Consider the following 25,318-nt stretch of genomic DNA (forward strand, 5'->3'; position numbering starts at 1 on the left):
ACAAAGAAAACAAGGCAGTAAGCACAATAAAAGTAAAAATTTATTACAATAGGCTAGGACATGAAGGTATTCATTCATACATGCTGTTGATATAACAGCCCCAATTCCATTGGTGGCAAGAAACAAGATGGTTGATTCTTGGTAGCCTGCATTCAGCCGGTATAAAATCCTCGAAATTATTTCAAGGGAGTTATACTGGCTGAATGCAGGCTAACTCTTGGTAGTATAAATTATGATAAAACAAACCAAATTTATGGCTAGAAAAGAGTTTGTGAAATATGGAAACTTTAATGAGTAGCAAGACTAAGACACTATATTATAACAGGAGCCATTTTGTTTAAATCCTCTTGTGATACACTGCAATTTTTTTAGAATGAGATTGTAATGCAAAAATAAAGATTTTCATTCAATGGGATTATTCAAAAATGGCCTAATTATGATTAGTCAAATGTGACGTACCAAAAGTTGAGATCTTGACGATAAGAGTTTTATAGAGGAAAAGGGGTGGTGTTATTTCTAATAATATTGCATATTCTAGTCTAGTTCTTCTTGACTTTGAAGTTCTCGTACTTGCTGTGACTGCGGTACCATATCATCAGAGGTAGGAGCAATGTTGGTATACACATAAGGCTGAACAACCCCCAATCCACCTAAAAAACAATGGAGAAAATAAAGGTTTTGTGGATTTAACTAACACTCGCACACTACTTTAGATCATTTTTTGTATGACTGAAAAGCTCTGGTGTATGCTTGCCTTGCCATGACCAAGATATTTTCTAGCTAATTTTTTTCTCAGGCAATGTAATTGGTCTTGCAGTGCCGTAACCTTTGTGTGACTGTGTCCATCCCCTATTCCAAGTATTTGATTGGATGCAGAGTAAATTCTTGCACAATGTGATTGGTATGGTGTAGGCCTTGCCGTGTCATGACAGTGTTGGTGCTGTGATCTTTTCACAGTCTTATGAAAACTGCTCTACTTTGCACTGCATGAATACAACTCAAAGCCCACATTTTGATTTTATTGGAGGAAGGGAACCAGAATATCTGATGAAAAACTTGGTGAAAACTAAACAAATGAGGATCTCGCACAGCCACCATGTTGGCGGGAAATATAAATCTCCCCCCCCCCCCCCCCCCATGTAGCCTGCGTAACAGTTAGTTCGGCTGCATGCAGGCTACCCCCATGTAGCACTTCAGGATAAGCACTTCAGGATAAGTTAACCTGAGCACAAACAAAAGTTTTTTATTTCGTGGGAATTAACATGGTGGTGGCACAAGAAAGGTCCACAGGGACCCAACCGTTTAGGACAAAAAACAGTAAAAAGCAAATGTTTACCCGTGTGCTGACCCTGGGGACTTGATCAAAACATGATCAAAAGGCATGGATAGACACCCAAGGAAATTATCCCTTCACAAATATATATTACACAATATTAGCTGAGATGACATAGAGAAGTTTTTCCATACCAGATGTGGAGAATGCTTTCTCTGGTAGTCCTTGTTGCTCATGATGCCACCTTCACCAGGTGCTGTAGAGTATGCAACCTAAACAAAATATAAATATATTATATGACATAATAATATTATGAGCCAAATTATCTCATGTCCCATCCATTTTTCTCTTCCCTGTGAATTAAGAAATGGCCATTATTCTGCATGCGTCTATCAATCTAAGAAAATATAGATGAATTTGTATACGGTTAAAAGAACTGTAAGAGACATGATATGAGACCAGACACTCGTTGAGGGTGTCTGTTTTCACTTGCAACGAAATGGGAGTCAAAGTTGAGGTCAGAAGCAGCTTATGGCAAAAGTAAAGACCAGAGAACTGAGTCTGGATCAGATTATAAACTGTGTGTCAGAAGCAGAATTCTAGGATTGCAAGGATTCATTTTGCTTAGTTTGCTTACTCTTATGACAAGCAGCTTTAACTTGCAATTTCACACATGAAATACTTCCCACTCTAATTCCATTGCAATTAAAAACAAGGCTAACAGAAAAATATGTTCACCATTTGCTTTAGAACGTAGCCAGAACAGAAAAAGTGTGTCAATAAATGGGATAACGTTCTAATGAGATTCTATCAAATAGTTGATGAATATTTCATGACTAACGAGGAATTTCTTTAACGTTACCTGTACTGGGCCATCTTCGCTAGCTTTGTATGTAACTTTAGCAGCAGTGAAATTAAAATTGCCAGATTTCAAGGGGTGTAGGATGATGGAATGGGAAACATTAGTTCCACTAAATACAGTCAAGGATGAAAATAATCATGATAATAAAACAAATGATAGGCTAGCTGAGGAATAAGCAAAAAGCTATTTCAATTGTACTGAAAGTATAGAATTCATTAGCCAATAGATTTTTATCTGAGCTGAAATGTTTGAAACCCCTTTTTATTATTTTGAGAATAAGATTCTTTGTTTATTGTCTTCTCATGTGCAACCATTAAACAAAGAAATGATACTCTAGGGAATGGCATGTGGTCTGAAATGGGAAAACATTATGCCCAAGCTAAAGAAAACTATTCCTAATTATTACGAAAGAAAGAGAAAATGAACTCTAGGAACAAAAGAAAAAGGAAGGAAGGAAAGAAGGCCGAAAAATGGAATAAATACAATTATTTTGTCTCCTATTGCCCATAAAAAGTATAAGTAAGGATACGGAGCTATTGATTTCCACTTGATAGAAGATAATCCATGAACAACTTGAAATGCAGACTCAGGGAATGAATCTTCTGTCAATGTGACTGCACTGGCAGGGCTGAACAACAATGAACAAGTCATGTATTAGCCAATATTAATTATTGAATATTTACACAGGTCTGACTTCACATGATAGACCTAAAAAACTTTAGTAAAAGGATCAAGTAGGGTTGTATCCAGAGATTCTAGGGTGGCCCCTTTCTTATTGGTATCTAAAGCCTTTCAAATTATATCAAAACCTAGAACGATCTCTGAGTTGTAGGGTCTGGGCACAGCTAACTCACAGATTAAATTTAACGGGAGGGAAACCAAACAATCCAGAGAAAACCCCTCGAATTCTGGGAGAAACTTAACATGTGATGCCAAGTTGAGAAATCAAGCCAGGATTGAGAGGCCAATGTACTACCATCAAGAAATAGTGACATATATTTACCTAGATCCAACGTTGTATATAGTGTAGTGAATAGTAAGATCTTTGTTTTCAACAACGAACTGATTCAATACATTCTTTGCAACAATGAGCCTTGCACTTGATTCTGAATCAGCACAATGGCTACTTCCTACCAATGCTCCAAGAACTAACGCCAACAGCAGCTAAAAGATAATAGAATAATTATCAATAAAGATTTCAAAAAGAATAGCAAACCACAGGGAACCCAACACAAAGTTTGGAACTATAAAACAAAAGAGTTTCATAGAAAATTAAACGTGGATAGGAAGAGACAAGAAATATTGGTATTTGCTTCTAAAGATAAAATACGCAAGGTGTTTCAAAGTTTTGAATTTAAGTTGATAGAAAAATTGATATTTAAAAGCTCAACGAACTTGGAAGACACGTTTTTTGTTAAAAGCTATATTCTAGAAACCCTAAATTTGATCAAATCTGTGATATTTTGTGGATGGATTCTTTTGGTATTCCATGTAGAAGACATTAAGGAAGGTGTATGTGTGGATTATGATGTGAATTTCCGGTAGGTTCCTTACCATTTTCGGTGTAATCTTCGCCGCTTCGTCCTTCGCCTTTTGATTCTTTACAAAGAAAAAAGAGAGAGAAAGATGACGTGTTATGAGCACGCTCCAATGATATATCACGCTGACCGGCACATCCACGCAGGCGCAGCTAAGAACATTTCTTTCCTACTCATTCTCATTCTATCCCATACATTCTTTTTATCTTTTTGTTATAATATCATAATAATTTTTTTGCTGTACAAACAAACTAAGCCACTATTTTTTAAATATTATCGAAATTAATCGAGATAAAATTCTGGCGTTTCGCACATAAAATTTTAAAGAAATAAAAAACAATTGGAAGAAACGAATGTGTTTTCAGACGTTTAACGAATTAAAAATGAAAATAATTGAAGGAATTCTAGTCGGTATTCTATAATTTATCAATTTAAAACATACATACTTCATGTATTAAAGATACTATTGTTTATGAGAGAAGGAATATTATAGAATTTGTTCCATGAAGTATGTGTCTTGATGACGTCACGTCGCGAAGAGACCCGATCCAAACACAGACATCCATTGACCGTTGCTGTGTGTGATGATCGTAAGTACGTCTTGTAAAGTGGAGATTTGTATTACTGTTTAGAGGGAGAATTATTTACAAAACACTCAAAATTCATATTTTAGAAGAACGTTTTCTTCCCTGAGCTGATGTTTTACTTTGGACAAAGGATTTTTCACCCAAAAGCCACGTAAACCTCATCAAAACTTACTAGTAGCGTACTTCCTAATTCTCTTTTTGTGAGAGATTCTTGTCCAATCATCAGTTCTAAGATGCATTAGTTCTCATTGTGATGAAAGTAATATGGGAACGAATGTTCACGAGGAAGTAGATCGGCTGACTCAACACGGTCATACCTGTCTTTCTGAAGGCAACATAGACGATGCTTGCTCTGCTTTTGAACGAGCAGCAGCTCTTTCTTCTCACATCGAGGAAGGATACACCGAAAGAGCCTGTTATTTTAACCTCGGAGCTTGTTATGTAGCCCAAGGGGATGCCAGGAAAGGTCTAGAGTACTTAAAGAAAGCTGTTCCACCAGACAAAGACAGCGATGGATGCGCTAACTATGCAGACCTTCATTACAACTTGGGCTTAGCTTATGATGCTTTAAACCTACTTCAATCTGGTGTTGAATGCTACGAAACCGCATTAATGGAGTATAAAAATCAAAATAATCAAGAAATGCAAGCCGAGACGTTAAACAAGCTAGCAGTTGATTGTTCAGCTATCGGAGAAGCTAAAAAGGCCGCAGATTATTTCGGAGATGCTGCTGGGGTTTATAAAGGTCTTGGCGACAAGAAGAACGAAGTGCTGGCTCTCACAAGCCGTGCTAGTTTATTGGGGCTCTTAAAAGAGATCGATGAATGTGCAAAAACATTGACGTTAGTGATTGAACAATGTGAAGACTTGACTGACCAAACACTACAAGGTAAACATACATAGATAGTTCCTCACTATCTGTAGCCACGACACAGCTTCTTGAAATTTAAAATGATCATTTAATTTTATATTCCTTTAAAAACATATTAAAAATTCAATAACTAACGATAAATATCTTAGTTTCCACTTTGTACAGATATTTTCCAGAAATTTGTCTTTGTTACCGTGGTAATGTCAATCAAATACTAATGTCATTAAAGGGTAACCAACCCTGCAAAACAGGTTCATCTAGCATGTCTAGCTGCACAGAAAGTTACGAACATGGTCTAGGAAATTCTTTTTTTGGCAGAGTTATGTGTTTTATTATGACAAGCCTTACTTTGAATTCCATTCCTGCATTCAGGTAAAATCTACAATGATCTTGGTCTCCTATACAATGGCCTTAAATCATACAAGCATGCAGCAGAATGCTTTGAGATTGCCATTCCTCTCATTAGTGGTGCCAGTCAAGAGAAGGAACTTGAAGCTGTTCTGCGGCAAAATCTTGGAGCTGTTTATAACCAGTTGGGTCAGTACAGGAAAGCTCTTCAACATCATAAAATTGCTGGTAAACTACATGGTAAGAACAATTACTTTCTTCCTAAATTGTAGTTCCAATTTTAATCCATTTTTTTCTCATTCCAGGTGAACTGGGCAGCAGATCAGCTGAAGGTCAAACATTCTGTAACATGGGATTTGCCTATAGTCAGTTAAAAGACTATGAAAATGCTAAAGACAGATTTTCTCAAGCAATACAAGCATCTATTGACACCAATGACACAAGAAGTCACTGGCAGGCAAGTGAAGGACTTGCAGCAGTTTATTTCCTTCAAGGGAACTACAAAAAGGCAGTGGAGAACTATAAAATTGCACTCGGTTTGTTGTCATCTTCAGGGGACATTACTGCTGAGCATAACGAGCGCATAGTAAACAAGCTTGCTGATGCAATGAAGTTTCAGTTAGCACAAGGAAAGTCAGATAATTGGCAGAAAAATAGCAGCTACAGAAGATCAAAGGGTTCTAAGAAAAGCCCACAGAATGGCAAAGATGAGCTTGACATGGAGAAATCTTACAAAAGAGTTGGTAAAACCAGATTAAGGAAAGAGAATCATAGACTTATCGCACATGGATTAGCTGGGCATGACATAACTGAATCTGATGAACCTGATTCTTCAAGCAACAGTAGTGACTCTGAATCTGATGCTGAATTTAAAGGAGAACAAGCAAGATATGTTTCCACTCCAAAAGAAAAGAAGAGAAGAGAACGGAGAGAAAAGAAGAATTTGACTGGCAGTAGGCCGGAGCTTCTCCTGTCAGGGCCTTATCAGAAATTGATTAAAAACCGGAGATCAAGTGCAGATGATAATAATGAAGCATATGAAGAACCTGTTGATGATAATGTCGCACCTTCACCTTCAAAGGAAAGAATCCCCAAAGCTGATTACTCTGTGGAAATGCCAAGAGCTTACCGAGAAGCTTATCTGGCATCTATTGCTAATTCATCCCCAGAACACAGTAGAGAAGTAAAACGGGTATCATTAGATAAACAACCACACACGACAAAATCAAAAACCTGTGTTATCCAATGAATAAGTTCTGCAGCTTTTTATCTAGTATATAGTTATGCAGCTATTGGACCTTAAAGAATTTTACTGGGCCCGAATGTATGAAGGGTGTATAGCTCTATTCAATGGATAAATCTTATCCAGTGGATAAATTTATTGGAAAACAGCATTGACTTATCCACTGGATAAGGTTTTATCTATTGGATAGTGCTATTCACCCTTCATACAACCGGGCCCAGGTGTGTAGAATTGCTGGCATGAAAATTGACTTTACTGAGCAGAAGTAACATGGAAAATCTGTTATATTTGTTTAAAGAGGTTCGCCAGAGTAGGGATTACCTTGTAAAGAGGGAGGCATGGAGGCAAGACATCATTTATCGCTTATTACCTGGTAAAAAATTAACAATAGCACCTTGTGCGGTAGTAAGAAGGGTTCTTGTATGAGTGATAAATGATCTGATACTAACAGCAAATTTGTAGTTAGCATCTTAACATAACTGTAGTGCATGCTAAACAATGGAAAAACCATTTTAGTGCTATAGCATGTCTTACCAAGTACATACACGTAAGTCAGTATCATATTTGCCTGGCAAAAAAAAAATAATTGTGACACATCTAATTATCCATTCACTATTGTCAACTTTATTGGCATGGTGGTTTGGTCTACATGTCTCCATTTTGCTCTAAATCTGATGTACATACAGTCAGAACAGTCAACCAAAAAAGTTGGTTTCTATTTTTATACATACAACTTAAAATATATATACTTAGTTTTTAACATTTATATAGTACAGAAGTTAAAAGAATTGGTTTAGTTTTTTCTATTCTTAAGTACTAATCCTTATAAATTTGAAAGCCCTGTTTTTGTACCAAAAAACATTTGGACCTTTGTTGGCCAAGAATGCGTAGATTGCTTGCAGTTTAAAAATATCCATCTTCACCATCTACGTAACGCAAGTCATAATTTTCAATTTTTTCCACTTTGGAAATCATTTTCAAAGTTTCATAATTTTTTTCAGTAGCCAGAAATGCTGTGTAGTGTTGAAGCAAGGCCAAAATGAATAAAGAAAATTGCATTTCCAAATAAATTTATTTGCTACAAACCTAAACCTTTTATGATTATCATTTTGTATATTTCAATGGTTAATATGTACTGTTTAAAAAACGAGCAGGAGTGTTTTATCAGGTATGAAACACGAGGCGCAGCCAAGTGGTCTTAGACCCGATAAGACACGATCTGCGAGTTTATTAAACGGCTTAGAAAACTCATGATGTATGTTCTCATATTGTACAGAATACTTTACGAAATGAACCAAGTTTGATAGAGAAAATCCAAGTTAAAGTTTATGCAAGTGAAGATGAATCTATATCAGATATAAAGTCACCTTCATGGTCATGATTTCTATTGTGTTTTCTTCATGAATTATTAATGAGTTTTCTAATATTTCTTTAGTCAAATTAACTTCAGCATTTTAGAGTGATTTTCATAAACTCATGAAACAGATACCATTAGTGTGTAATAGTGAAATGAGAACAAAATAACACCATGGAATTAGGCTCTACTAATTTGTGTGTATTTCATGGGTTTATTTCATGGGTTTATGAAAAACCACTCTACATTCTAGCATCAATGTTATGATATAAACCAGTTGTAGTACAAATAGATTCACACAAGTCTTATTATAAAAAAGCAGTTTTATTTGTTGTTTCTTCTAGTACTGTACATTCTAAATAAAAAATGGTAATGAGTATGAAGAGGGCCTGTAGTTAGGGGCAACAGGTCTAGTATTAATCTCCCCACCAGGAGGACGTATGGAAATAAAAGTGAATAGAAGGTTAGCCAATCTGGATATAAAGTAAAATAATCTTCAGCCAATCAGGAAAGAGAAGAATCAGTAGTGTTATAGCTTAGCCAATCACTGCTTTGTTTTCATTCTGAAATTTTGATTGGTTAACCCCAGAAGAGCAATCCTGACTGGAGGCTCTGTAACAAGTAAATCATAATGAGAAATCAAATAAAATTAACTAATTCACCTAAAACGATGAAAATTAAATAATCTATTTACAATAATCAACAAAACTCTAGTCTAACTGTAAGAACAGAATTTTTCCTGTACTTCTTGAAATTTTCACAAGAGCATAGGCTATATCAGTTTTGATTTCGATTATCGTAAGAGTATTTCAGTAAAATGGAGAAAGATCAGAGTGTGTCAATTATGATCTTTCAATGTATGTACAACATTGTTAAAAATGATTCGCATAATCAATATTTCAATTTTTGAAATTCCAATAGTTTCTGCTATATATTTGCATTAATTAATGTTTGATCAAAGTTTTCAAGAGTGTAACTTTTAAAAAGTTAAAATATTTTTGCTAAATAGATACATTTTTGATTGATAAATGGATCAAATTCTTCACTATCCACTATTATTAGTACAGTTATCAATAATATATACATCTGCGTTTGCAAGGAGGGTGCTCTTTTAGATGATGATTTTATTTCTTTTTGATGAGCGTAATGCAACCATGTGCAACCACCATACTTGATGTTTAGGTACAATCACACCATAGTTAACTATCTTCACACTAAGCCCATATCTGGAAGAAAAAAATCACACACTTTCTTACTACCAATCATGTGGCTTTTTGGAGTTGACCGGGGCAATCTGAATATGCAACAAACATGTCAAAAATAATAAGTTCTCAATGTATCTATTTCACTGTGCCTTAAACCAGAAATTAAGATACACAATAGTCATACAACATCCAAGATCTTCCAAGCTTCCAAATGTTGGTTACTTCCCAGTCAAAACACAGATATTACCGGAAGTGAAGTCTTTTAATAGTAATCTATATCATCATGCATAATAGACTGAAATAAAATGCAAGATTGCGGCATTAGTTACCCTAAGAGTTTGATCCCAGCTTCCTGTACATACACATGTACCATCAGGGGACACACGAAGGCTGCTAAGTCGATTGTCATGACCATAATAAACAGCAAGCCTCTCGGACTGAAAAAGTTTAAAATGCTAATATTAGTATATTATATTATTATTATTATATTATTATATTATTCATACATCCTCTAATAATAATTGACCTATCCCTTGCATTTCAGTCTCTATGGGTATTTCTCATATGGCAGCCGTATTAGACTGTACAATAGATTTATACCCTGGGTTTAAACAATGAACATAGCTAAGGCATGAGGAAGTATTTCAGTAGGACATTCTCTCATCAGTGGCAGATATGGAGGAAGTTTATAGACTACCACATTGAAAGGTTGGAAGACACCTATTATACACCCATTGGAAAGTCCCCTTCACAGTTCCCTGCACCATTTTTGAAAGGTAGTTGTGTCTTTGCATTGAAGAGAGACAATGTGAGCTTTCGATGTTAGAGACCTTTTTAAACAACTTGGACAATTATTCAAGTCTCCATCATTGCAAGTTCACCCTTTGTCTTGCTTCAATTCACAGGCTACCTTTCAAGATGGCGCCGGGGACTGTTAAGGGGATTATTACCTTTAAGGTGTCCCAAACATGAACTGTGTAGTCATGGTAACCCGCAAACAAAATTCTACCTAAAGACAGGGGAAAAAAGAACAAGTTTGAGATTCAGAAGAAGTTGCTGAAATAGAGAAGAGGCTTTTGAATGAAATGTGAATACCCAGTTGGCTTCAATAAAAAGTATTGCTGCAGTTATGTTGAAAACTAAACTATACCAGTGTAAGATTCTTACCACTTATAGAAAAGTCTAGAGATGCTGCACCAAAGATCACATGGTCTTTGTAATATGTGCTTAATAAATGGTCAGCTCGTAGATCAAACAAACGCAACTGAAAGATACAAATAGCAATATAAATCTTAGGATGGGTCTATAGGGATGTTTAATATGTACCATTTCATAAATAAGTTCAACTAGGAGTAATATCAAAAAGACAGGTATTGTACGCATCAATGCTGTGTCTACCTATATATTATTTAATTGTCCAAGTTTTGGGCTCATCGAGCCATCATCAAGGAATGGTTGCAAATATGAATGATACACCATTGTACGGTGATATTATTACCTTTCCATCATCACTTGCTGTACCAAATGTATCACCACCAGGATAAAACCTATGAAATTCATAATTACATTTTATCTAATATATTGCATAAGATACAACAGCCTAACATAGAAAGACAGTAATTATGATGATAATGATATTTAACAATAATATCTAATACTTATATTGTGCATTTTCTATATAAATACTCAAATGCGCATATAACTATAATGTTGATACTTGCTGAGCTTAACATGTATTAGCTCACCTGACACAGTTAATATCAGAGTCATGATCATCAAACGAATTAATGACCCGTCCAGTCCTAATGTCCCATACATGAGCCTTCTTGTCACATCCCTACAGAACATAAAGCATATACTTAGCATGTTGTACTTAAGTCAGTAGTAAATAAACATATTATAAAGCCTATAGGGATTTAAAAGGGTTAGTTTGAAAGATTACATACCCCAGATATGAAGATGTTTCCTCCTTCTGAGGGTGATAAATCAAGACTGAAAAAAGAACAATGGTCATGGTGATGAAAATATTATGGTTGTTTAGTATGCAAAATGATTAAAGTATCCAGTTTTATCCTAAAATATTTCTTAAAACTTTTGAGTTATACCTCATTACATCAGAATAATGACCATGAAAACTCTGTATCAACTGATTAGATTCTACGTCCCATAGACCACATGTTGAGTCACCACTTCCTGTAAATATCTGCACATAAAAAAAAAACAATTTCAATAACTCTAAAATAGGTAACAGATAAAGACATAGGTAAACAGGAGATGGCTTGATTTTTCAACAGTACAAAAATATCCTATTAGCCTCATGTTATCAGGCTCACAATAAATTATGAAAATATTATGGTCTTGTTAACTCTTTAATTATACAGCTTCTCATTAATCCTATATAGGTAACTGTCCAATTATTTTCTTAATTGGACAGGTCTCATTGATATGGGATTAATTAGGCAGCTATATAATTAATAGGTAATGGGATTTCATGCTCCCCAATCAAGAAATAATTAGACTTGAAAAATTCCTCTGACTGTGAAATTGGACTTGGCCTACGGCCTCATCCAATTTTGTCAGTCCTTGGAATTTTCCTCGTCCAATTATTTCTTATTTGGACAGCATGGAGTCCTATTACATATACTAACCTTGGCCCCCAAATTTTATTAACATAATGACCTTTTGATCCCTGACACATGCCGTATAACTATTACAGAATCATTTATTTAATCTTTTCTTACTGTTATTATGGGAAAGGTGTACCTGATGATCTGAGTTAGCAAATTTACAACACGACATGTAACTGGTATGCATTGCTACAGTTTGTTTCTTTGCATTCTGTGCGTCGTCATAACTGAGCTTGAAAACTGAACACTTGTTATCCAAACCCCTACAAGGATATGAGCAGGTAAAATTAACACAGGACAGATAATGCTAAGTTAAGTTGTTTTTCGATTTACTCAGTTGTCAGGAGCTTTTGCGACTTACCCGCATGCAACCAAGCTTCCTGATGGTGAATATGAACATGCCATTACCCAAGTGGTTGGCATGGAGATTGCATGTTCCTGTTGGGTTAAAACATATGTGAATAATCAGCTTGCATTGATATCTGTAATAAATTATTACTGTAATAATTTAATTCGAGTTTAGTAAATACTCATCTTTAGCTTGAGCATAAAGACCATGTGTCATTCCCTAGAGTATTATTTCTTTGTTTAATGGTTGAACGTGAGATTAAGACACATAAATATGGATAGTCCCAAACAAAAAAACCTTATTCTCAAGAACATGACACAAGGTCTTAAATGGAAAAACATAACACCCAAGGAACAAGGGACTATAACTATTTAAAAAATATTAGTTTTTAATACCTTATTAGTTGTGAAAGCATCCCAGACTATAACTTTACCATCCTTCAAAAACAATTTAAAAATTTCAATACTAAAGATCAACTTATATATTAAATATGGGTGGAGTAAGAATATACAGTACCATAAATGAAGGAATTTCACATACCTGTGAACTACTGACTAGATGTCGTCTATCACCAGACCAGTCCATGCATAAAACTTTACCTTGATGACCCTTTAAGATACGCCGTACTTTCATGTGACATCCCTGTAGACTTTGAAGTCGCTCAGCAACATTCTTAACTAGATGTGAAAAAATGAAAAAATGAAAAACTGGGATACAAACTGAAATGATGGGAAATAGCTAACTGAGACTAAAATTTCCTATCATTTAGTACTGTAAAATGGAGGATGAAATCAGTTTTGTGTTGTCAAAATTAAAACGAAATGGTCAGCAAGCATATGTTCAGCTGACTGGAGGAGTGTCCATTTTCAGTTTATATTCTATTGATGGATATATACTACTTTGCTGTCTAAAATATGTGTTTTTTTACTATCATAAGATAAATTAAAGGTGTATTTTAGAGTAACTTACCATAAGCTCGTTAAAAAACTCGTTTATTTGGGCAAAGATTAATGATTTTTATCTCAAGCACACACAGGAAGCCCAATCCTAGATTCTCTCAGCCAAAATCAGACACACTTTATTTATATTTTATCACGTCAAAACTACATTAAAATTTAAAAAGATATTTTTTTCTACTGGTTAAAGCGGTACAAGCAATATTAAGAGAAACTACGATAATTTCCTGCTTTGCAAAAGAGAAAGTGCACAAGAAACAGCTCACGTCAAGACTCACTTTACCGCTCAAAAACCAAACAACCCCAGCGCTAAAGCACACAGTTAGATACGAAAGCTTACGTTCTTTATCGTGGTATTTGCATATCTCTTCTTCTATCCTTATTTTTAGTTGTTCAGCTTCTCTGGAGAGCGAATCTAGAGTGTCTTCAGTCTCAGTACAGCACGCCATCTTCTTTCTTCTTTCTCAATATTTATTTTGTACATCCGGGACCCTTGATCTAGCTCTACATCCGGGACATTCAATATACGGGTACTTTGACCGGTTTGGTTGCTATGACTACAGGAGTCTGGGCATGAACACAAATTTCGGATCAAGAAAACAAAGAAAAAATATCAAAAAATCCTCTAAAAATATCGAAAGATTTCGTGATATTCCATTGATATTTTTCAACATATACCCTCAGTTCTTGCTACTTAAATATGACTGATTCGATTAGTGCTATTAGGCATAATTCGAATGGAAAAACGTTACTGGATAACTGGGTTGAAGAGGTAAACACTAGACTTTTCCAGTTATTATGATCACAAGCTTACAGTCTGTATTCTAACTGGATTTTTCCCCAATTTTTTTTAGAGACAATCAGCGCAGTTTGAAGATCCTAATGCTACTATACCTACTTTACAAAGACATGGACACAGGGTATGACATACTGTATCTATCCTCTATCCTTCCTACTTTGAATATTTTAGATTTCAGCTTCAGCTTTATAGAAGAGCTTTTTATTCATTCAGCTTTTAATACAGACTCCAAAATAATGAAAATCTATGACCAATGAAAATTAGATTTCTTTTGGTATCACATTATCTTATTTTAAAAGCAATACTTGAATTTCAAAGCAAAACAGCTGTTAGTTATTAGTGCTCTATTGAACTCTGAGGGCTCTTAGTGGCACAAGGAAAATCAACTCATACATTTGTGCTTTTTGAAGAACACCTTGAGGGAATCCCATTCCTCAGATCTCATCTCTTTTTATGGCTTCACAGTATATAACAATCCCCAACCTTTAAGCTCCAGTTATCTCCAATAAGTTGATCATTCATTTGATTTCTGCTGCACAGGGCATTATGACCACAGAATTTGAAGCAAAAGCAGAGGACCTCACAACAGTAAGAGATTCTTATAGAGAACCCATAGAGTTGGGTATAAGAACCAGAGGAACAAAAGAAGAACACTTACGAAATAAACTGATGGCACAAGTTGCTGCTGAGTTGGAAGAAGAGCTCAACCCTCCACCACCCCCTGTGGAATTAATATCAACGACACATAAAGACTTTAATAAAGGTATGTAGCTACCATTACATCAAACAGCCTATGATATATATATATATATATATATATATATAGCAATGCTTTTACTGGGTTTTGATCAGCTTCACAGGACTTCATGCAACCAATGCCATGATCCAAAACAAAAAAAATTTTTGCATTTTTTTTGCAAAATTTCCAAATAGAATCACTAGTTATTTATAAAAAAATGAAAATCATAGGATAAAAGCTGCAAATTCGGCGTAAAAAACCGTCTACATTCCGTACGATCCAGCCAACCGAAGTCCAGTCCATTCCATCTATGTACGGTTCCTGATTTTCCAAAATTAAAAAACACTCAAAATTAAGGCATTTAGAAGAGGAAAAGAAGTTTTAGAAGTTGGGCATGACTTTGCTATACATTAAGATTATCCATGGCCATTGAAAAGGTGAAAATTCAAGATCCAGTGATTCAAGATCCAGTGCCTGACTGAGGTCCAGTCCGGCTTGCAATCCATTTCAGTCACAACCAATCCATTCCATTCACATCCAAATAACATCCAAATTTTCTCAATATCATCTTAATAAACCTGCTACGATCCATGATGTATACAGTACTTTCAAAAACCTTTGCCACTGACTGGCTTCACATGTACAGGACTTCAGCCAGTGCCATGATTCTAAACATTTAAAAAAATTTTGCATTTTTTTTTTTTTTTTTTTTTGCAAAATTTTGAAATAGAATCACTAGTTCTTCATAAAAATATAAAAATCATAAGATAAAAGCTGCAAATTCGGCGTAAAAAACCGTCTACATTCCGTACGATCCAGCCAACCGAAGTCCAGTCCATTCCAGCTATGTACGGTTCCGGATTTTCCAAAATTAAAAAACACTCAAAATTTGGGCATTTAGAAGAGGAACAGAAGTTTTAGAAGTTGGGCATGATTTTGCAGTACATTAAGATTATCCATGGCCATTGAAAAGGTGAAAATTCAAAACTTTTTTTTGTGATTCAAGATTCAGTATCTGACTGAGATCCAGTCCAGCTTGCAATCCATTTCAGTCACAACCAATCCATTCCATTCACATCCAAATAACATCCAAATTTTCTCAATATCATCTTAATGGAGGAAAATTAGTCATAAAAATCTGTTACGATCCATAAAGTCACCTATACACACATGATGTATACAGTACTTTGAAAAACCTTTGCCACTGACTGGCTTCATATGTACAGGACTTCAGCCAGTGCCATGATTCGAAACATTTTTTAAAATTTTGCATTTTTTTTTTTGCAAAATTTTGAAATAGAATCACTAGTTATTTATAAAAAAATGAAAATCATAGCATAAAAGCTGCAAATTCAGCGTTAAAAACCGTCTACATTCCGTACGATCCAGCCAACCGAAGTCCAGTCCATTCCAGCTATGTACGGTTCCGGATTTTCCAAAATTAAAAAACACTCAAAATTCGGGCATTTAGAAGAGGAAAAGAAGTTTTAGAAGTTGGGCATGTTTTTGCTTTACATTAAGATTATCCATGGCCATTGAAAAGGTGAAAATTCAAAACTTTTTTTTGTGATTCAAGATCCAGTGTCTGAAAATTAGTCGTAAAAATCTGTTACAATCCACAGAGTCAGATTAGGTGTTAAATAAGGTCTAGCATACCAGCACATTGGGCAACCCAGTGCATGCTCCAAGAGTGTCTTGTTTTATGAGTAGGCAGCATGGTACTGAGTCACAGCATGTATGGTATGATATGCTGTAACATTGAAATTGCTTCCCATTGAAAGTTCCAATTCCAGTTTGTCAAACTGCATAGTAATCCCTACCCCCTTAATCCCACTTATACACTAACATATACCATGCATGTATAATCTGTGCATCCCACTCCATAAAAGTTAAGATACGTTACCAATCGAGATAGAACTACAGAACCAAAGATTTGCAGTTCCAATGCACTTATGTAGCTGAATTGGTGAAATGCTCTGTGGACAAGTTTTGTTGTATTGCTGCCCTTCAAAATTGTTTGTCAAACGGTAGCTTTAGGAGGTCATATATGTTCTAATCAAAACGTTTATAAACTGTTCATTTCTTCACAGAATTTGAACCATTCATAAAAGAGCCAACAAGGGTGAGTAGTCTTGCAAATGTACTGGCAAAATAAAACATGTTCTTGAGTAATATCTAGTGAAAGTATCTAACGCATAACTGTCAATGTTGTTTTTTTTCAGAATCATGACGTAAATAAAGATCAATCTTTAAGTTTTTGGCTTGAAAGGCACCAAGAAATTCATGTAAGTCAGATGTTCTTGCATCATAAATTTTCATTATTTTCCTTATGAGATTAATATTCTAACTTGTTTCATTTTTCTTTGATTCCATAGGGGGTTTCACAAGTCAAAACACAAGACACTCCTTTCCGTAAAAATGCATCATTCAGCACTCCTATTGGGGAGTATTTGGATGCGCCAAAACCAGGAGAACAATGGAAATTCTAATGCTCGTTTTAAAATATCTTAAGTTTTATAAATATTAAGAAAAATGCTAGACTTTGACAACCAGTAAAGTCATGCCTGGTGTTGGTTATAATATTGCCGTTACAGACTGAAATCCATGTAGAAATTTTTGCATGATACTAGTGATATACCACCCATAGAGTATAGGTCAAGTGGAAGTATGAATAAAATGAAATCTTAAAATTTTTAATGTAGTTCGTAGCTATTGTATATTTGGCCTAGGGTACTACATAGATACATTTTTGGGGTAATCTAATACTATCAGGAGGATGTTATGGTGATGGTTACAGGGCCGTAGCCACAAATTTCTGATTGGTCCAGTTTTCGAGGGTTTTCAGATTTTCTTATATTTTTATATTATTTTTCTTATATTTTCCCCCCGAAAGTTGGTCTGGTTGAAACAGGACCAACCATACCATTGGATTAGAACACTTTAGTTGGACGTAATTATTACAGTAATGCTTTCCCATTTCAGAGGTCTCATTCCCTAGAGTATAATTTCTTTGTTTAACAGTTGTACATAAGAAGGTAAGCAAAGAATCTTATTCTCAAGATAATGACACATGGTCTGAAATGGGAACACATTAGATCCAAGTTAAAGAGGTCTACTCAAAAATAATTTTAAATTAAAAATTTCAAAATTTTTAGTCTACAGTTTCAGCCCTGAGATACTAGTTTCAGCTTTCTTTTTCTTCTTTCCACTTGGACCCTTCTTTGAGTTAACTTGTAGCTTGACTTCATCATGCAAACGAGAAAAGAAAGCAGAGGATGATTTCAAAGTTCTTTCTTCAGCATTTTCTTTAACTACTGAAATACTCTTAGAAGATTTGCTTTCCTTCTCGATATCCTCTAATGCCTTTTTCTTGGCATATTTATTTCCCAGACCAGGATTTAATTTATTCATAAGCTTGTCCTTCTTCATTTTTTCTTTTGCTTTTAGTCTTTGCTTTAATTTCTTGCTTCTTCTTTCTCGTTTTCTATCTGTGTCTGTCTTCTCGGTATCTCCTTTCAGTCCAATCTTTTTCTCATGTGTTTCTTCAGGTGCTAGTAACATGGCATCACTTGCAACGACTGGAGCAACTTCTTCCATGCTAATTACTGGGGTGTTAGTTACTATCTTGACCTCAGGTTTGAGCTGTTGGATAACATAAATGCTTTTACGATATAACTCAGTAAAACAAGACTCAACAACATCTAAATATTGTCTGTGTTTAGATCATTATAAAGAACAGTGGCATAAGCTAGGATGCTGGTGACCCCCTTATTGTTAAATGCATGAATTTTTTGAGTGAGAATAGAAAGGGTTGATTTTTTGATTACTTTGGAGACATCCCACCCCCCCATGGTAAATCCTAAAGACTATTCTTACTTACAGGTTTTGGTGTGAAGTGGAAGTTTGACAAAGCATCCAATTTAGTGAATAACTTTGTCATAAGTTCCTTTATTTCCTTGTGTCCTTCGATTTCTTCTTCTTCTTTGGGCCCCTCCTGAAAGAAATATTCAAATGGCCTAAGTTGAATTGGTAGCAAATAAACCCTAAAATTTGGTTGGGGACTAAAAATTTGAAAAGTATCACAGAAAAATTTATAATGAAACAACAAAGACAAATATATGTTATTTACTGTACAATCCTAAGGTCCTATATGGACTGAGGCCATTCGGTGCCTAGGTCTGTTTTCAAGACAGAGGGTACAAATTTTTTTCCCCCTAATCCAGACCAACTTTAGTACAGAAAAAAAACTTTTTTCCCTTTTTCCTTTTTGACTATCTGTGATCCCATCTGTAATACCAGGCTGTAGGCAGATACTAAGAAAAACAGCCAATCAGAATGCCAGATTTTTAGAATACTGAACCAGAAAATAAAAACTAACCTGTACATGGGTCTGTTTGACATACTCCTGCTCGTAAATCTGACTCAAACTAAGCTTGCTTTTCTCTTGATCTAAGGGCTGTTTTTTCTTGTACTCATATGCTTGTGTTACTGGCTTCTGTTTACGCTCAACATCATCCCAAGACTGTAACAAAAACAAATTACAATAAACAAGCTGTAAAAAGAATAATAAAAGTAATATATAAGAATATTCACCTCATCCTTGATTCTTTGTTTGATGATGTCTTCAAGGCTTTTGGTTGTCTCTTCAGTGATTGGAGGAGCTAAATAAAAGAAAGAAAATATTTAGGAAGCCTAATTCATCTGACATGCTACATTGTAGATCTAATTAAATTGTGAATTCTAATTAGATCTGGTAATAATAGCTTTATCACAAACTTTTATCTTGGTAGCTATGACTCTCTCTATTTCAGATAGAAATAAATTAAATTTCAATGAATGTTCAGGAATTATGAGCCCTATGAATGACAATTATTTGAGTCCATTTTCGCTGTCTCTTGATAATGTATTACCTACTGCTGTTGTATGGTCAAAGTTAAGATCTTCTTCAAGTAAACTATTAAATGGTCTTGCAGTGCTTCCAGCTTCACCACTCATCTGCCAGGGTTTGGTAGTAAGGTTTTCCTTTTCCAGCTGCACAATTTTCCTTTCCATCTGTAACATGATAAAGATAGCTTAGCTGTCAGTAATGCACTCAGTGGAGTGTCTCCCTGACTTGGAAAAACATGTGAATAGAGTTTCTTCATTCTCTTTCTTGATTTGAGGGTTTTTTCTCTGGGATCCCCAGCGTTCCCGCTCAAAACTTAACACACTAAATTCCTCTTCAATCTATGAGGTGGTCCTACTCTGACTCTGCATCAGATCCTGAACTTTTTACTCCACAAAACATAAATCCGTTTTCTGTATTAACTATACCTTCAATTTCTCTTTTTCATGTTTAGACAAACTTTGCTCATTATTATTTCCCTCATCTTCTTCTTCGTCTTCATCATCCATCATTTCCTTGTCTTCGTCATCCCTGGATTCATCATCGTCATCATCATCATCTTCCATGTCACCTTCATCGATATAGTCATCAACATCATTATTTATGTCATCATCATCTTCTTCTTCACTGTCTTCTTCATCCCTTTTCATTTTTTGCTTTTCATAATCGGGAGGATCAAAGTAATCATTATATTTTAATTCAGCGGCTGTTTTCGTCTTTGCATTCTTTGTACCTCTTTGGATATCTCTGTCATGTAACAAAAATTTAACAAGTATTAGAAAGATAGCTTAATCAACTGAGGTTCAGTAGCCTGTTTCCCTTTCCACATCAGGTGTCATTCCCTTGAGTATTGTTTCTTTTTTATCCTTAAAAATAGAGAATTCAAGTTTTATTACCTTCCCATGATCTTTGCTGTTGTTCCTAAAACATTCCCCCACTCGTCATCATCTGACTCTTCATTCTCATCCCCATCACTTTCAATATCCATGAAGATGTCAATGTCATCCTCGTCATTATCATCTTGTTTACCATCTCGTTTTCGTTCAAAGTCTTGATCCATTTTATCAAGAAATTCTGTCATTTCTGATAACTTGAAAAACTTGTCATCCACTATTGAACCCGACTTTCCCTTCTTCTTTCCTCTTTGATTTTTCTTTTCTTGCTTTGTTGATAGTTGTTTATTATCATCACCATCATTTTCATCATCATCATCCATTTCATTGTCATCATCTATTTCCTTATCTTCATCATCTGCTGCTTGTGCCGCTATTTCATCTTCCTCTTCATCCTCTGAAGATGATGCTGGCATTATCACTCTATTATCAGTTTCATTTGAATCTAACGCATCATCTTCATCAGCAGAGTCTTCAAATTCAACACCTAAATGTCCATCGTCATCATCATCATCATCATCATGTCCATTTTTAGTAACTGAAGGTAGTAATCTTAGTTTTAAACCCATCTTTCTAATATCTCTGACTTTTTTCTTCGTATCAGTGATAACGGGTTTGTTCTGTAGTTCTATTTGTTGCCATATTTGTTCTTCATCAAATCCATCAACAATCAACTCCTTCAAAAGACACGAACCATTTCCATACAAAAGCTCGTGTTGCCTTGAAAAATCAAACAGCCTTTTTAAACTGCTTAATGTATCTTTTGGAAGGTCTTTAGTGGGCTGAAAGTACGATTCAGGGTCTGTGGGAATCGTTTTGATGTGAGACACCAAATCCACGAGGTTACCTTCGGCCGCCATCTTTGATTTGATCTTCTGAGTAAGACTGGTAACTAGTAAAAAAATATCTTGTTACACAGGAATCCCAATCATGCAATAATCAAAGCTGAATAGAATAATAATAGCTGTATCATTCAAGAAGCTATCATGCAGGAAGGACGTCCCGTTGGAGCTCCTACAAAGGAGCCATATTTCTTCAATTAAAACATAATGAATCTAAACTAAACTATCCAAGCCGTAATACTTTATTTTGGAGAAGCTGGAAAGATGATAAATAACCAAGATGACCTTATTTCTGCGAATGACAGCCAAACTGAGCGTAAGCGAGGAAGACCTAGAAAACCTGTCAATGAGAAGTCAACGATCACGCAAGTGGAACCGAGAAAACGAGGTCGACCTAAAGGATCCAAAAATAAAAACCCAAAGGAAAAGCAAGCTGCATCAAATAGACTAAATTCTTCAGCAGTTGATATCTCAATTTTACAAGAAAATTCTATAGAATACGAGAACGAAATTAAATATGTATCTAGTCAACCGAATCCATCAACGAATTTGAATATTACAAACATTAATCTTCTCCCAAGAGATAACGCTGAATGGATCGATAAGATCGATAAGAATACATGTACATCTATTTCAATTAGTGATTGTTCTTCTGAAAGCGTGAGTAAGCCTGGTAATCTTCCATTATATACAAACGTTAACAAACCAACTACAATCTGCTGGGATAAAAATTTAGAAGGCGTGGAAATTAATATTCCTACCATGGCCATACTAGAAGCTTACAACGAAATAACAACTTGGAGGAGAAATGTCTTTTTAGTTCCTTATGGGAGAACTGGTAGAGATTTTATCGATCAAATAACTTTACACATAGATGATTGGAATGCGTGCTCTGACAAACAGCATATTGCCTTAAAAGCTGCCTTTGTTCTGTTGGCTGTGGGTCTCCAAAAGCCAAATAAAAAGTCTAAAGCTAAAGAAAACCAACGCATTCTGGCGAAACGTCTCGCACTCTGGAAGGTCGGTGAGCTCAATCAATTAATTCGCGAGGGGAGGATAATTCAAAGTCGCATGAAGAAACACAAGACCACATGTCCACCTGATCGATCAAAAGTCTTTGCAAAACTTGTGATGGAAGGACAAATTAACTCAGCATTGCGCTTCTTAAATGAATCAACAAACGGAGGCATATTACCACTTACAGATGACGTCATGACTCAACTCAAGGAGAAGCATCCTGAACCACAGCCAGCGAAATTGGGATCATTGCTATTCGGCCCAATTGATGATGAGATACCCGAGTCAATTTATAGTGAGATAGACGGTGATATGATCAGACAAGCAGCCCTGAGAACTAAAGGCTCGGGTGGCCCTTCAGGTATTGACGCTAATGGCTTCAGAAGAATTCTTGCCTGTAAGTCATTCAAGCAATCCTCCTCAAAGCTTTGTGAAGCACTAGCCACAATGACAAAGATCCTCTGTACAACATATGTAGATCCCACCACCATAGAGGCATTAGTTGCAAGTCGTTTGATACCGCTTGACAAAGGTGAAGGCAGCGTAAGACCCATTGGAGTTGGAGAGGTAATCAGAAGAATCATTGGAAAGTGCGTAATGAATGTGTCAAAGGATGACGTCATCGAGACCAGTGGCTCTCTCCAATTGTGTGCAGGCCAGAGATCAGGGAATGAAGCTGCAGTTCACGCAATGAATACTATCTTTGCTGCAGATAACACAGATGCCGTACTTCTTATTGATGCATCAAATGCTTTCAACTCACTAAACAGAGCTGCTGCTTTGCACAACATCAGAATCCTTTGCCCTATTATTGCAGTTTATGCCATCAACTCGTACAGACAGTCAGCAAGATTATTCATCACAGGCGGGAAAGAACTCGTGTCAGCTGAGGGAACAACACAAGGTGACCCACTGGCTATGGGTATGTACGCGTTGAGTATGCAGCCTCTTATTACAACATTGCAGGCTTTTTCTGACGCCAAGCAATGCTGGTTCGCTGATGACGCTAGTGGTGTAGGAAAAGCAGCGGATCTTAAAAAATGGTGGGACACTCTTAACCAGTACGGACCAGATCTTGGGTACTTCCCCAACGCAAAGAAGTGCTGGGTTATAGTAAAGCCACCAAAAGAAGAAATCGTCAGAGAAACTTTTAAGGATACACCCATTAATGTAACAGTGGAAGGGCACAAACATCTTGGTGCAGTTCTTGGTTCCAGATCGTTTCTAAACGAGTACGTCACGGAAAAGATTGACAACTGGGTGAACGAGATCACCAAATTAGCAGAATTTGCTCTATCACAGCCACAGGCCTGTTACGCTGCCTACACGTTTGGCTTAAAACATCGCTGGACGTACTTTCTTCGCACACTTCCAGATATCTCAGACCTACTGAAACCTTTAGAAGCTGCCATCTCCGACGTGTTTATACCCGCCATGACACAAAAAGATTGTGATGAAGATGATCGCAAGATTTTATCGCTACCGACACGATATGGAGGTATCGGTATTACTAACCCGTGTATTGACGCAAAGTATGAATTCTCATCGTCAGTCAAAGTAAGTGCCCCACTTGTGGAGAAGATTATCTCCCAGTCTCACGAGTTGCCAGATGAAATTGAAGTGAAAACAGCAAAGCAGAAATGTCACACTGAGAAAGAAAAAGCATCCAAAGATGCGTTTGAAAGCCTGAAGGAAAGTCTACCAAAGATTACAGCCAGATCCTTGGACTTAGCCGCAGAGAAAGGAGCATCAACCTGGTTAACTGTAATTCCTCTTAAGGAAATGGGATTCGACTTGAACAAGAGAGAATTTAGAGACGCTTTACGTCTCCGTTATAATTGGTCTTTCAGAGACATTCCATCAAAGTGTGTATGTGGTGAAGATTTCTCGGTCGATCACGCAATGATATGTAAACGTGGTGGATTCGTAATTCAACGTCACAACGAATTACGCAATCTGGAGGCTGAGCTTCTTAGCACAGTATGCAACGACGTAGAGATTGAGCCCTTGTTACAATCAATCTCAGATGAGAAACTAAGCAAAGGAGCAAACAAAGCTGCAGACGCAAGACTTGACATCCATGCACGAGGTTTCTGGGAGAAGCAACGTTCTGCCTTTTTTGACGTAAGGGTTTGTCACCCAAATGCAGATACGTACAAAGATCTAGATCTACCCAAAATCTACAAGCTACATGAAAATGACAAGAAGCGGAAATACACCGAAAGAGTAAACGAAATCGAACATGGAACATTTACTCCCCTTGTCTTTTGTACAACAGGAGGTATGAGTAAAGAATGCAAAACATATCACAGCAGGCTTGCTGAACTGATAGCCCGAAAGAAAGGTGAAGAGTACCACAAAACAATGGCATGGATTAGGGCCAAGACTTGTTTCTCTCTGTTAAGATCTGCACTTGTATGTCTACGAGGCTCAAGGACTATAAAAAGAACTTATAATGATATAAACAACATAGACTTAGACATTCAGGTTGCTGAAAGCGCCATTTTATAAATTTAGATTTTTAGCTTATTAACGTAGATTTTTAGATAAAGATACATAGTTATATATTTAATATATATTTCAATTTTCCTTATTAGTCAGTTTTTCATTTTATAATTCCTTCTTCTTTGTAAGTATTATATATTAACATATTCATATTTAAATAATGGACAAATTCTATTCGTTTTTTACAATCTTGAAAAAATGTATAAATATTTAAAATTTATTAATTATTGATTAGAGATTATTGTTATTATTAATTATTGATTAAAGACTATATATCCTTAATGCAATAATCAAAGGAAAAACATTAGATTTTTCCAAGTATTTTTTTTTTTGTCCAATTCTTTTTTGTGTTGCTCTATCTATTCCAAAACTTAACTTTGATACAACAAGTTAAGCGTTTGATTTTGAATTCCTTAGTTATTTGT

At 35.7% G+C, this 25,318-nt stretch overlaps 6 protein-coding genes across 6 annotated transcripts; 3 read left to right on the forward strand and 3 right to left on the reverse strand.

Moving 5' to 3' along the window:
- Nucleotides 1–22: 22 nt before the first annotated feature.
- On the reverse strand, nt 23–3,817 carry LOC116306644 (translocon-associated protein subunit beta). Its single transcript, XM_031716724.1, has 6 exons — nt 3,690–3,817; nt 3,139–3,299; nt 2,665–2,763; nt 2,136–2,244; nt 1,468–1,545; nt 23–650 (listed from the first exon to the last, which is right to left on the reverse strand). Exons 1-6 carry the CDS (start codon nt 3,690–3,692, stop codon nt 540–542), a joined length of 561 nt encoding a protein of 186 aa, XP_031572584.1. The 5' UTR covers nt 3,693–3,817; the 3' UTR covers nt 23–539.
- Nucleotides 3,818–4,226: 409 nt separating this feature from the next.
- On the forward strand, nt 4,227–7,813 carry LOC116306641 (uncharacterized). Its single transcript, XM_031716721.2, has 3 exons — nt 4,227–5,149; nt 5,504–5,719; nt 5,785–7,813. Exons 1-3 carry the CDS (start codon nt 4,525–4,527, stop codon nt 6,726–6,728), a joined length of 1,785 nt encoding a protein of 594 aa, XP_031572581.1. The 5' UTR covers nt 4,227–4,524; the 3' UTR covers nt 6,729–7,813.
- Nucleotides 7,814–8,381: 568 nt separating this feature from the next.
- LOC116306642 (guanine nucleotide-binding protein subunit beta-5) lies at nt 8,382–13,699 on the reverse strand. The gene is made up of 13 exons (XM_031716722.2): nt 13,554–13,699; nt 12,798–12,934; nt 12,653–12,694; nt 12,270–12,346; nt 12,045–12,171; nt 11,387–11,484; nt 11,228–11,273; nt 11,027–11,118; nt 10,780–10,828; nt 10,449–10,545; nt 10,232–10,290; nt 9,611–9,718; nt 8,382–9,302 (listed from the first exon to the last, which is right to left on the reverse strand). Exons 1-13 carry the CDS (start codon nt 13,660–13,662, stop codon nt 9,291–9,293), a joined length of 1,053 nt encoding a protein of 350 aa, XP_031572582.1. The 5' UTR covers nt 13,663–13,699; the 3' UTR covers nt 8,382–9,290.
- Nucleotides 13,700–13,789: 90 nt separating this feature from the next.
- On the forward strand, nt 13,790–17,448 carry LOC116306643 (sperm-associated antigen 8). Its single transcript, XM_031716723.2, has 6 exons — nt 13,790–13,985; nt 14,068–14,133; nt 14,553–14,775; nt 16,842–16,873; nt 16,974–17,036; nt 17,127–17,448. The coding sequence occupies exons 1-6, from the start codon at nt 13,914–13,916 to the stop codon at nt 17,238–17,240; spliced, it is 570 nt and encodes a 189-aa protein (XP_031572583.1). The 5' UTR covers nt 13,790–13,913; the 3' UTR covers nt 17,241–17,448.
- LOC116306639 (U3 small nucleolar ribonucleoprotein MPP10) lies at nt 17,429–21,428 on the reverse strand. Its single transcript, XM_031716720.2, has 7 exons — nt 20,533–21,428; nt 20,065–20,383; nt 19,662–19,803; nt 19,345–19,412; nt 19,130–19,273; nt 18,632–18,745; nt 17,429–18,393 (listed from the first exon to the last, which is right to left on the reverse strand). Exons 1-7 carry the CDS (start codon nt 21,387–21,389, stop codon nt 17,908–17,910), a joined length of 2,130 nt encoding a protein of 709 aa, XP_031572580.2. The 5' UTR covers nt 21,390–21,428; the 3' UTR covers nt 17,429–17,907.
- A 78-nt stretch (nt 21,429–21,506) lies between these two features.
- Nucleotides 21,507–25,001, forward strand: LOC148913938 (uncharacterized). The gene has a single exon (XM_089037674.1). The coding sequence runs from the start codon at nt 21,636–21,638 to the stop codon at nt 24,897–24,899; it is 3,264 nt and encodes a 1,087-aa protein (XP_088893800.1). The 5' UTR covers nt 21,507–21,635; the 3' UTR covers nt 24,900–25,001.
- Nucleotides 25,002–25,318: the final 317 nt, after the last annotated feature.

This window comes from Actinia tenebrosa, unplaced genomic scaffold (assembly GCF_029948245.1).
Source record: "Actinia tenebrosa isolate PJP-AT-01 unplaced genomic scaffold, QUT_ActTen_1.0 PGA_scaffold0__85_contigs__length_37466705, whole genome shotgun sequence".
NCBI lineage: Eukaryota > Metazoa > Cnidaria > Anthozoa > Actiniaria > Actiniidae > Actinia > Actinia tenebrosa.

What these genes read in the sequence shown, in the direction of transcription:
- LOC116306644 (XM_031716724.1), bottom strand. An exon ending in ATATACAACGTTGGATCTAG is followed by an intron (nt 2,764 to 3,138) that starts GTAAATATATGT and finishes ATTGTTGTTCAG; the next exon opens with CCCTGCCAGTGCAGTCACAT. An exon ending in GCGAAGATGGCCCAGTACAG is followed by an intron (nt 1,546 to 2,135) that starts GTAACGTTAAAG and finishes TATTTTGTTTAG; the next exon opens with GTTGCATACTCTACAGCACC.
- LOC116306641 (XM_031716721.2), top strand. Translation starts at nt 4,525, where the DNA reads ATGGGAACGAATGTTCACGAGGAAGTAGATCGGCTGACTCAACACGGT. An exon ending in GACTGACCAAACACTACAAG is followed by an intron (nt 5,150 to 5,503) that starts GTAAACATACAT and finishes TCCTGCATTCAG; the next exon opens with GTAAAATCTACAATGATCTT. An exon ending in AATTGCTGGTAAACTACATG is followed by an intron (nt 5,720 to 5,784) that starts GTAAGAACAATT and finishes TTCTCATTCCAG; the next exon opens with GTGAACTGGGCAGCAGATCA.
- LOC116306642 (XM_031716722.2), bottom strand. Translation starts at nt 13,662, where the DNA reads ATGGCGTGCTGTACTGAGACTGAAGACACTCTAGATTCGCTCTCCAGA. An exon ending in ATGCTTTCACAACTAATAAG is followed by an intron (nt 12,347 to 12,652) that starts GTATTAAAAACT and finishes TTAACCCAACAG; the next exon opens with GAACATGCAATCTCCATGCC. An exon ending in TCTGATATTAACTGTGTCAG is followed by an intron (nt 10,829 to 11,026) that starts GTGAGCTAATAC and finishes TGAATTTCATAG; the next exon opens with GTTTTATCCTGGTGGTGATA.
- LOC116306643 (XM_031716723.2), top strand. Translation starts at nt 13,914, where the DNA reads ATGACTGATTCGATTAGTGCTATTAGGCATAATTCGAATGGAAAAACG. An exon ending in TGGATAACTGGGTTGAAGAG is followed by an intron (nt 13,986 to 14,067) that starts GTAAACACTAGA and finishes AATTTTTTTTAG; the next exon opens with AGACAATCAGCGCAGTTTGA. An exon ending in AAAGGCACCAAGAAATTCAT is followed by an intron (nt 17,037 to 17,126) that starts GTAAGTCAGATG and finishes TTGATTCCATAG; the next exon opens with GGGGTTTCACAAGTCAAAAC.
- LOC116306639 (XM_031716720.2), bottom strand. Translation starts at nt 21,389, where the DNA reads ATGGCGGCCGAAGGTAACCTCGTGGATTTGGTGTCTCACATCAAAACG. An exon ending in ATGAAAAAGAGAAATTGAAG is followed by an intron (nt 19,804 to 20,064) that starts GTATAGTTAATA and finishes ATCATGTTACAG; the next exon opens with ATGGAAAGGAAAATTGTGCA. An exon ending in TCCACTTCACACCAAAACCT is followed by an intron (nt 18,394 to 18,631) that starts GTAAGTAAGAAT and finishes GTTATCCAACAG; the next exon opens with CTCAAACCTGAGGTCAAGAT.
- LOC148913938 (XM_089037674.1), top strand. Translation starts at nt 21,636, where the DNA reads ATGATAAATAACCAAGATGACCTTATTTCTGCGAATGACAGCCAAACT.